This window comes from Leptonychotes weddellii, chromosome 9, assembly GCF_054177405.1.
Source record: "Leptonychotes weddellii isolate Sample4059 chromosome 9, ASM5417740v2, whole genome shotgun sequence".
In the NCBI taxonomy this organism is placed as follows: domain Eukaryota; kingdom Metazoa; phylum Chordata; class Mammalia; order Carnivora; family Phocidae; genus Leptonychotes; species Leptonychotes weddellii.
The window spans coordinates 24,125,718-24,137,723 of NC_138377.1; the positions used below are offsets into that span (position 1 = coordinate 24,125,718).

At 36.5% G+C, this 12,006-nt stretch overlaps 1 protein-coding gene across 3 annotated transcripts in view; it reads right to left on the reverse strand.

Annotated features, from left to right (window-relative positions):
• YLPM1 (YLP motif containing 1) overlaps positions 1 to 12,006 on the reverse strand; it is a 74,366-nt gene that overhangs the window by 16,744 nt on the left and 45,616 nt on the right. For 2 of the 3 annotated variants that reach the window (XM_081830219.1, XM_081830220.1), the window contains exons 12-18: positions 11,404 to 11,466; positions 10,994 to 11,113; positions 10,571 to 10,747; positions 10,408 to 10,491; positions 10,038 to 10,121; positions 5,877 to 5,957; positions 2,679 to 2,730 (exon numbers count right to left, since the gene is read on the reverse strand). In XM_081830219.1, the coding sequence (XP_081686345.1) occupies positions 2,679 to 2,730; positions 5,877 to 5,957; positions 10,038 to 10,121; positions 10,408 to 10,491; positions 10,571 to 10,747; positions 10,994 to 11,113; positions 11,404 to 11,466 (661 nt within the window). The remainder of the gene's footprint in view (positions 1 to 2,678; positions 2,731 to 5,876; positions 5,958 to 10,037; positions 10,122 to 10,407; positions 10,492 to 10,570; positions 10,748 to 10,993; positions 11,114 to 11,403; positions 11,467 to 12,006) is intronic. The other variant, XR_014148348.1, reaches the window with a different exon arrangement.

Genomic DNA, 12,006 nt, shown 5'->3' on the forward strand with positions numbered 1-12,006 from the left:
AACACTCTCAAACCTTCTTTTGGTTTCTCACAATTTGAGAAACCAAAATTGTATCGTCCGAATTTAAGTAGCTTCAATGCCAAATCTGAGTATCTGATGTGGCATGTTAACACCCACCCTTGTATTAGGGTGCCTGTGTCCCAGCTGAGAAGGGGCCAGTCAGGGGCAACTGGAGTGGGCCACAGGCAGCCGTTAACAACTCCACAACACCCATGCCAGATGTATTTCAGGCCGGTTCTGAATCTTTCTATAATTACACCACTTCTGATGTAACACTCAAACATCGGCTGAACTGCACACTGTACTTAATGAACACAGATCAAGAATCTGCAATGAGATTTAACCAGCTGTATGAAAGGTAGACAAGTACTTTCTCATTGGCAGACTCATTTGTGAATCAAAACTCCCCAGGTACAGATTTAGCTCTTCTGGCTCAATGTGTGACACTGATGAAGCTTAGTATGTTTCCATCTCGCATAATCATGTTACCAAAAGTAATTTAAGAATGTTGGTGAAGTACTCAGAAAAATTAATTGTACCTGGTAATCAAATCTATTGAATTTGTTATGATAAGGAAGGCACCATAAATAGGTTAATTCTCTGATGAAGCGCCTCATGTTTTAGAGAAGAATCTTCGTCTCATTTGGCTACATGGACCAATCTCAAAGAAGCAAGCACTTTCAAGAATGCTCACACTCATTTTGCCTTCCTCCACAGGTAGATTAGCTCTCAAGATAACAGAGTGGTACAAAGTGTCGGTCTTTGTCTGAAACATCACTGTCTCTCTTACTAAAACAACAGCAGCAGCAACAGCAAACATGGTGGGTTTATATTCTAGATTCATTACTAGACCTTCAGTGCCTTTAACTGAAATGGTTTATTTAACAAATCCATTTCTGGAATTAATTGCCTAACACTCTTTCATTAAGATGGACTGAATTTGCATAAAATGCATTTTCTGAGAAGCAAATGGTAGACAGGCCAGAATTTTTTCCAGAAATCAAGAAGAAGTTTAATATCGTATTTTCTTGAATACTCATCACAGCTAAACTCCATTTTCCTTTCTCTTTAGAAATTAGAAAGAAAAACAGAAAATGGACTGGCTTGAGTTTAAAAAAAGCATTATCATAGATCATATGTTACACGATGCCTCTGAACATTATGTGCTTAGCTAAAATATTGATCACTTTAACAATCCTCTTGTCTCTTTATTTATGATCTCTTTTTGCCCCAAAAGGTAACTGCTACTTAGAGAACCAGAAGAGGGAAATGATGTTACAGTATTACAGGTTATTCTCAAAATATAGTATAGAACTTCAAACAGACTTAATCTAATATCAAAATAAACATATCTAAAGCATTATTATTTAAAAAGTAATTTGTGATTATTATTTTCCTACACATTTAATTGCACTTAAACATTTACAAATGCTTTAAAAGTTTAGAGGAAGAGATCACTAAGATTTCCCAAAGAGGGAAGACTAGTTTAAGAATATGTCAGTAAGCACATATAATGTTCACCTGCCACACATCAGAAAAAAATCCTAGACTTTATATCAAAACACCTATCCCAATAATGGAGTAATACTAAAGTTTATGGAACTACCTTTTACATAGGACCTAGTAAACATCAATTGCTAACATGATCAGTTGGGCAAAATAAAAGGCAGAAACTTATGCAACTTGTGTAAAATGCACTCCTCTTACATCAGAAACACAATGTATCCCAAACAGTGAAGCAGCTAAATGACTCAGATTTGTTCTATGAACTTAAGATATTTAGATGGTTACTTCAGTTTTGGAGTAACAGCATGATACTAGAAGAGAAACGCAGAGACCGACGGTTATACTTCATACATTAGTAAGGTCAATCTTCCAAAAAGTCCTTATCTCATTTTTTTTAGATTATTTATTAATACATCTTAGTCAATGTATAAATGATTCTCTTTAAGTGAGGTGGGGAAAAAAAGAAAAGAAAAAACGTTTTGCAATTATTACCATGAAATATTAGAGGAAAATCCACTGGATACGTTTGATTTTCTGCTTGACAGACAACCTCACATTAAGCAACTCCAACTTTTGATTTAGACAGTAATTTTAACCAGTTTACTTTATAATCTGCCACTTAAAACAAGTTGAAGGAAAGAATCTTATAAAGTAGGCTCCTCAAAAACCTGAATAACATACCTACCTCCCCCCACCCAGAAACTCTTATTATACAAGGAAAATAACTGCCTTTTAATGAATGTTTAAACTTCAATATTTATTATGATTACTACTATTATTTCCCAAAGTATTCATAATCAGGTTCAGCTTTGGACTGCAGTTAAATATTCTTTTAAAAAAGCAGAAATCTCATCAGCACTAACATTTCTAATTAATATAACAGAATGGATTTTAGAAGTGACAATATTTTATTGCTGAATTCAGCACACTTCCGCTTACTCTAACCTTGAAGTGATAGTGAAGGCAATTCTTGTAAATACTCTTCTTTCACTTTGTCACAAGATATAACTAGTTAAACTGAAAGCTAGCGAAATAGACTGAGGATGTAAGGTAGGCCAAAAATCTTGGTTTAAAGCAGAAATTTGGGGAAATTTGTTCTTCTTACAGCAGAAAGATCTATGACCATTACCATCAGGTATCACATATAAAAACAGGAAAAAGGAGATACCCACCTAGCTTGGCCTCAGATGTGTCCATCTCCCATTTGCTTTTCGGAATGTAACCCTAAATCGCACACAGAGAGAAGCTCGAAGGGTTAGAAAGAGACACATACATGCATATCACTGTTGAACTGGAAAAGCATTAAAACTGGGAACGGATTCAGTTTCCACTCACTAGTTTTATATATATATATGTATATATATATATCCTTAGGGAAAACACGTTCTCATTATCTCTGAAGAAACTGAATTACCCAATTCACCCAACTTCACTGCCCGGATTTCAGAGTAGTCACTTCAAAATAGTATCATGAAGGCGCTTTGAGGCAGCTACAGTTCGGGACACACAGTTGTAGTCCGAACAACAGCTGGACAGCAAATATGGTGAGGACGTACGGTCGTTACTGTGCTAGTATTAATAACATTCAGAGTAGCAGAGGATTTATAATAACTAGCTATTTTTCTAAATACAACTGCGATTCTCAAGTGATAGTAGCCATGAGGTACAAAGAGTGTTCTTCAAGACAGCTACTTTATATTGCAGTGTAATTTTCAGTACTCGAAAGAAGAAAACATGGTATCACTGAACACAACTATGAAGTTCCAACTTCATTTAAAAATGACTCAACCCATTTACCGGTTAGATCTTACAAAGGCTGCTTTTTACTGAATCAATGTGACAGCATTTCTTTTTCATTGGTTGGAACCTAGATTATTATTTTCAATGTCTTTTAAAATGACATTTTCCTAATACATGAAAAACCAGAAATCTCCACAGGCAATTTACATTTTATTTAGTAAAAAAAAAAGACCTGGGTGGTTTATTTCAAACAAAGTCCCATACGATTTTCAAATTTCCCAATATACCTATTTAACTATGTAGTAATCCTTTCGGCTTATTCACCTAGCAAGTGTACGGTTATGATTCCTCTTTTCCTTCACTTGGACTCTGTTCTCTATTAGATCCTAACATACAGAACTTTAATATTAGGGCTTATTATATAGAACAGATTCATCACAGGTGTCAGCATCTTCTTTTAAAAATTAGTATCTCTACTCTTGGGAATATCCAAGTTCATGGAACAGACTGACACAAAGGGAGGCTGGAAAGGATGCTGAACGCTTCATGGCAATAGCTGCTGGGTAAGAGTACTGGAGCATCAGAGTTCTTCCAGGAAACCTATAGGTGTGGTACACTTATAGTCTTTAAGCCAGACTAATAATTCACTTTCAACTTATTAGGTAGTACTTCAGGTTACAAATCATACCATCTTTCCCAAATACATTTCTAGAACAAACCAAGACAAAGCTATGCTGAAATGATGGCGCTAAACGTACTGATGAGATCTGTACAAGTGATATCTCAGAAATCACCTGAAAACCTTGAGCAGCACTAGAATAACATATTTATAGATTCTGAATCATATCTACTAGGTTCACTGAAGCGCTAAAGAAGGAAAAATATCATACCAATGATCCCCCAAAAGGATTCTCTTAACCAAGAAAAGTTTAGATTCCGCCCAGTTGCAGTCATCAGTACAAAGCAGAAAATGCAAAGTTTATTGAGAATTCCATTAAAATGGTCTGAATGACATTAGACTTGCTCTTAACCCTTTGGTTAAAATTCTCCAAGAATCTTTTACTCTTGGAATAGAACCCAATAGTAGAAGACCTGGATTCAGCATTTTTGAATGGGTTAAGAGAAGTTTTATAACATAAAGATAAGCAAAATGAGTATATTAATTTCCTCCTGCTGGAACCACCCTGTTCTTCCTTAAAACTGTATCATCTTCTCACTGGTTGAAATGTTAGGCCACTTGGAAATAAAAGAGATAGTCCAGCAGGGTAGAGTTCTAAGGCTTCCTTGCCATGTTTTTTGATGTAATAATAGAGTATTACAGTGTGTTTCACTTTTCAAAATAAGTAGCACATTCAATTAAAAGTTCCGAGCTTTGACCTACACCTAAACAAGTCAGATGTTATGAACCATATCCTGAACTGAAATCTCCACAAAAGGAAGACGGAGCTTCAGAAAGCTAATATTATAGACTTCTCACATGATCTTTCTAGTACACACGCTGCAAGTAGCTGAAGAGGTCATTAGCCATATTCCAGAACAGCGTGGGCCTTTAAATGAACTTCCTGCCTACATTTTAGATCATATATGTCAAAAAAAACAACCTAATTAAGAAAAAATATTTTGTTTAAAGAAAAAACATACTGAGACTCAAATGCAATTAACTTTAAAGCTTATTTTTTAATCCGCATATGAAATCTAGGAATGTAGAGGTTGACACCATCTCTATTTACACACAGTTTCTTTTCAGAGTCCTCTATATCACACATGGGTTTGATGGGACCACTCCTTAGAGAGTCTGTATTCTCTAGGGTAGGAATCAGGGTTCTCGCTTTGTACATTTCCAGAAGAATATGAGAAGCAGCTTTAGCAAGGGCTGAAGTATTAAATAAACCAAATAATATTTTGAATTAAAAAAGCAACACTGTTTCAAGGCATTGCTAATCTCTGTGCCTCATTAGCAAACACTGAAAAGTAACATAATTCTACAGGTCGCATATTTTTCAATGACAGGGTAAGGCAAACATCTCTACAGAGGTGTGATCAAAAACATTTACAGTAGGTACACGGGAACTTTGAACTCACACTATGGAAGTCTCTAATCAGCCTAAACAAAATGCATTGCCTACACACTCAAATCATTTTCCCAATCACTTAAAAGGATAAAATGCAGAAGAACAAATCCAGCAGTCAGTGACAACCCTCTGCCTCATTCTAGAAGTTCTTCTGCCTCAGTTGACAGCAACTCAATTTTGAAATCTCATAGCAAAGAAGAGACAATTATGCATATGTTGGGTAGGCTGTACCACATATCTGCTGGAATGTAAGAATGCCCTTTCATATGTAATTGATTTTCTTAAAAAGTATACTCCCCTAAAGCCACCCACAAGTAGATGAGTGAGTACAGGGTAAGTTTCTTAGCATTCTTAAAATTTTCGTGTAACAACACAGTGGAGGGTTCTTTTGGTCAGGGGAAAAAGAAAAAGTATCCAAATGTCTCCTTGAAGATGATTATGGAAACTTTTACCATTAAGGTGTAAATCAACAGTAGTAATCTGACCATAGATCTGAGATTAAACCCTTAAAAATTTTAATAGAGACACTTTGTTCAAAGTGGTTGGTCTGTCTCCTACCAGTTCGCTTTCCTCTTCCTCTGCATCTTTCTTTTCTTCCTTCTGTTCTTCGATATTTGCATCAAAATCTTCCATCTCTACCTATACCAGCCCCCCCCCAAAAAAAAAAAAAAAAAAGATGCGTTAACATTTAGGAAAATGTTGAGTCCCTCACTGAGATCTGAAACAGCACAGGTGGCCAAAGCAGGACAGCACAGAATCACTGTTACATCCTAAGTAATTTTTATTTTTATTTATTTATTTATTTTTTTTAGATTTTATTTATTTTTTTGACAGAGAGAGATATAGCGAGAGCAGGAACACAAGCAGGGGGAGCGGGACAGGGAGAAGCAGGCTTCCCGCAGAGCAGGGAGCCCGATGTGGGACTCGATCCCAGGACCCCGGGATCATGACCTGAGCCGAAGGCAGACGCTTAACGACTGAGCCACCCAGGCGCCCATCCTAAGTAATTTTTAAACCCTAAGCTTTGAAACAGAACTTATAAAAAGACAGACTGATATTCACTTTCCCGGGATATCCAACTTTATAATTCCCTATGAAGCTGAGTATAATAATCTATGCTAAGTTGATGTTTATCCGTTTTGAATGCCTATGATTACTAGGATCTCTCTTTAAAACCTTTAGCTAGTATTTTTCCAATCAAGTAAAACATGTGTATGATTCCAATTTCAAAATGTAAGAAAGGGTATAGTGAAAAGTAAGATGATGATTGGGCGCCTGGGTGGCTCAGTCATTAAGTGTCTGCCTTTGGCTCAGGTCATGATCCCAGGGTCCTGGGATCGAGTCCCACGTCGGGCTCCCTGCTCCGCGGGAAGCCTGCTTCTCCCTCTCCCACTCCCCCTGCCTGTGTTCCCTCTCTGGCTGTGTCTCTGTCAAATAAATAAACAAAATCTTAAAAAAAAAAAAAAAAGAAAAGAAAAGATGATGATGGTAGCTTGGCCCAGAATGGTAGCAATGCAAATAGAGAGTAGATGGATTAGAGAAGTATTTATAAGGTAAAACTGACAAAACTTGTAGCCTGACTACATGCTGGAGGGTTAAGTTTGAAAGTCTGTATAACAGAATAAAGAGCAAAGGATAACAGAGAGTAGAGTCAAGGTTTCAACAACCAAGTGATTGGTGGGTCTAATTACTAAGATAGAGAATACCAGAAGAGGAACAGGTTTGTATGAATTACACAGTGGACAGGTTGAATTTGAGATGTACTAAAGTAACATGTTTTTTGGTAGAGAATTTGGAAAATAATGGCAGAATTATAAAAATCACCCATAATCCCTCCATTAAGATATAATTAGTGTTAAGATACTGATAAAATTAATTTGATTCTTCACAATTTAATATTAAGGGCACATATGTGGCAATCTAAGCTACCGGAAAGATTATCTATAATGTGCAGAATGGTAAGATCCTAAGATAAATAGAGCCCTAAACAACTCCAACATTTTAGGACTGAGTAGCAAGAAAAGCCAGCAAAGGAGACTGAAAGGGATGGCCAGAGAGGCAAGAGGAAAACCAAGAGAAGGTGGACTCACAGTAGCCAAAAAAAAATGTTGTAAAGAAGGTAGACATGGTCAACTAAGTCATATGTGGCTGCAAAATTAAGCAACAGAAGTGAGAATTATCTATTGTCATGGAAATCTTTGCTGAGAAAGTATCTGGAGAATGGCTGGGGCAGAAACCAGAGGAAATAGGTAGAGAAATGGCCTTGGGAGGTAAAAACACATAAAAACACAATGACAACATTAAGTATGGAAAACTCTCATTCACAGGAGCTCAAACCAAACAGAAGTACACAACTGATTAAAAGAGAAAAATCTTTCCTTTTCCATGATAAAGATTTACTTTCACCAAATTAATAACTGATTTAGGCATAAATTATCAATGAGTGAAAATCTGGTGAGGAATAGACTATTAACAAAGTATCTCCCTACAGATTATTACAAAGGATAAAGGTAGAAAAATTTGGGGGCGTCTGGGTGGCTCAGTTGGTTAAGCGACTGCCTTCGGCTCAGGTCATGATCCTGGAGTCCCTGGATTGAGCCCCACATCGGGCTCCCTGCTCGGCCGGGAGTCTGCTTCTCCCTCTGACCCTCCCCCCTCTCATGTGCTTTCTCTCTCTCAAATAAATAAATAAAATCTTTAAAAAAAAGAAAAAAAAAAAAGAAAAATTTGATGGATACCACCTGAATCAAGTGATCAACATTTAAATCACCAGGAATTAAATTGACATCATATGGCTTCTGATATGATGCATTAAGGACCCAACATCACTTATGTAGCATTCCTGGTAATGTTTAACCTAAAACGAATCATGTGAAAACAACCAGGCAAACCCAAATTGAGGGGTATTCTACAAAACCACTGGCCTGTACTCTTCAAAAATTCTTTGTCTTTCCGGACAATGACATGGCTGAGGAAGTATTTTTTTATATTAGGACTATATCCTGGATTTTTAAAAAATTGCTGTAAAGCACATTATGGGAACGTTTGGTGAAATGTGAATATGGACAATATATGAGATAATTCAGGAAATTTAATTCAGGAAATTTGTACTACTTAATGTAGTACTCTATCAGTGTTAAATTTCCTGAATTTGATAATTGGGACTTCTAGTTTTGTAAGAGAATGCCCTTGTTCTTGGGAGGTACATACTGAAATACTGTATTGGGGTGAAGGGTTAAGGGTTATGAGGTTTACAACTTAACTCTGAAACGGTTCCACAATCACAGTGATAACAACAGTAGTAATAAGAAGACATATATATTTATGTTACATCCATCAAAATCCTAGAGGAGAACACAGGCAGCAACCTCTTTGACCTCAGCCACAGCAACTTCTTGCTAGACACGTCTCCAAAGGCAAGGGAAACAAAGCCAAAAGTGAACTACTGGATTTCATTGAGATAAAAAACTTTTGCACAGCAAAGGAAACAGTTGACAAAAACAAAAGACAACCGACAGAACAGGAGAAGATATTTGCAAATGTCTTATCAGATAAAGTATCCAAAAGTATCCAAAATCTATAAAGAACTTACCAAACTCAACACCTAAAGAACAAATAATCCAGTCAAGAAATGGGCAGAAGACATAAACAGACATTTCTCCAAAGAAGACATACAAATGGCCAATAGACACATGAAAAAATGCTCAGCATCACTCAGCATCAGGGAAATAGAAATCAAAACCACAATGAGAGTATCACCTCACACCAGTCAAAATGGCTAGAATTAACAACTCAGGAAACAACACATGTTGGCGAGGATGCAGAGAAAGGGGAACCCTCTTACAATGTTGGTGGGAATGCAAACTTCCCAAACTGGTGCAGCCACTCTGGAAAACAGTATGGAAGTTCCTCAAAAAGTTGAAAATAGAATTACCTTATGATCCAGCCATTGCACTACTAGGTATTTACCCCAAGGACACAAATGTAGTGATCTGAAGGGGCACCTGCACCTCAATGTTTATAGCAGCAATGTCCACAAGAGCCAAACTATGGAAAGAGCCCAGATGTCCATCGACAGATGAATGGATAAAGAAGATGTGGTATATATAAACGATGGAACATTACTCAGCCATAAAGACTGAAATCTTGCCATTTGCAACAACATGGAGTTAGAGGGTATTATGCTAAGCAAAAAAAGTCAATCAGAGAAAGACAACTATCATACGATTTCACTCATATGTGGAATTTAAGAAATAAAACAGAGGAGCATAGAGGAAGGGAGGGAAAAATAAAACAAGATGAAATCAGAGAGGGAGACAAACCATAAGAGACTCTTAATCACAGGAAACAAACTGAGGGTTGCTAAAGGATGGGGGTTGGGGGGATGGGGTACCTGGGTGATGGACATTAAGGAGGGCACTTGATGTAATGAGCTCTGGGTGTTATATAAGACTGATGAATCACTGACCTCTACCTCTGAAACTAATAATACACTATATGTTAATTAAATGAATTTAAATGAAAAAAAGAAGACATACATATCTATATAGAGAAAAATGTGGCAAAATATTAACAATCAGAAAATCTCAATGAAAGTTGTACAGGTGTTCTTATACGATTCATGCAACTTTTCTGGAGTTTAAAATTTGTTCCAAATAAAAAGATGAATAAAAAAAAAAAGGTCCCTTTTGTACTGCTTTCAAGGCAAAGGCCACTCACCTCTTCAATAGCAGCATCTTGCAGCAGAGAACGAATGTCCAGACGCATCATATGACGAGGTGCAGTTTCCCAGTGGTCAGCCATCTATTGCAAGATTTAGGAGGTCAAGTTATCTCAAGAAACTACTCAAAGAAAGACCAAGTGAGCATTTAAGACAAATTTAACTAATACTGTGAAGTCTAACAGGCCAGTTCCTAGAAGGGCTAGGCCACACCTCTTTCACTTAGATACAAAGGATAAGAATCATTTGTTAAGAAGGTAGAAAAGATTTTCTGAAAGTAAAGGGGATAAACAAGAACTTCCAGACAACAATGATCATACAGACAAAATGAAGTTTAGAATATACACTTCCTATGTTTCCAAAAATCACCTTATTTATTTCTTTAAGTTTTCTTCCATGAATATTTCTTTTGCCACAAGTCTGGTTATCTGCACTCATTTCAGCTAAATATACCTAAGAAAGAAGGAACAGTGATTAAGCAAGCAAATGCAACACTTACATGATAACACAAAGTACTCTAAAGTTCTTTTACCTCAAAACCCTTGGTTTTTGCTGCACTCCAAAACTGGTCAAAATGTCTAACTCTGTCATTGATGGCATCCAGGATGATAAAGGGGAAAAAGCCATCATCCAGAGTCTTTTTGAAAGTTTTGAACATGCTGGTGCGGTAGGTCTCCTCCATCTCAGCTTCATATTCATATTCCATGACCTAATAAGATACCCCAAAAGAGATATGGAGTTAACAAAAACAAAGAACCATCCTAAACCTCTTCCCTGGTTAGCCTCTGGACAGAGATAACTTTGTAGTCTTTCCTTCACACCTAAGTACTAAAGTTTGTGTTCAAAAAAGAGAAAATTTTCTTTGTTTTCAAAAAAGCCGCATTACTCCCTGAACATGTTTTCCTTTCAAAATTATTAATGAATCGGAGTACAATCTGAGAGGAATATGCCATACCTTCTTTTTCACTTTCTTTCCAGAATCTGGGTCTTTTTCTTCTTTTTCCACTTCAGTGATGAAGTAATCATCTAAGCTTAGAACTCTGGGTGCAGGTCCTCCAAATTCTACCTCTTTATCCTAAGAATCATACAGTCAAGAGAGTTAAAGAGAACCTATAGAATAAATTAATGAATGCTCACAGCAAAGTTCCTTCTCATGGCTAAATAATATGCAATCTTCTGGTGGTTCAAATCGAGCAGAGGCAAAGATATTTGTTTAAGCAGAACAAAATGTTTATGGGACAGCATCTCCCACATGGGCCAATAAGAATGGATCAAACGGGAAATACCAGTATCAAAATCACGCTGCTTGCTAAGAAGGCAAGTGGCTAATAAAGGCAACTGATTTTTTGGCTTTCCCATACTTACTCGAATAAGTTTTGCAACATGTGTCTTTCCACTGCCAGGCAATCCTCTCATTATAACAACAATCTGAAACACAATGAAAAACCAAAAAATCACTCAGAAAATTTTTTTTTACAATGATGTCTTATAGTTAAGTGACATATTGTTTTCCAGGATACACCATATGACAGGTCATGAAACAAACCTTAATAAATTTGGAAGGACAGAAATAATACAAAGTATGACTCTGACCACAATGGAATGAAATTAGAAATTAATAGTAGGAAAATTTGAGAAATTCCAAGTATGTGGAAATTAAACTCCATACTCCTAAATAACCAATGGCTCAAAGAAAGAATTTAAACATCAGAAAATACTTTGAGATAAATAAAAATACCAAAACTTATGGGATGCAGGTAAAGCAGTGCTTATAAGGAAGTTTATAGCCATAGTGCCCATATTAATAAGAAGAAAGATCTCAGATCAATAACCCAACCTTCACCCTCAGACGTTGGAAAAAGAAGAACAAACTAAACCTGAAACAAGCAGAAAGAAGGAAATATTAGGGCAGAAGTCAATAAAATAGACAACTGAAAAACAATAAAGAAAAATCAATAGAACCAAAAG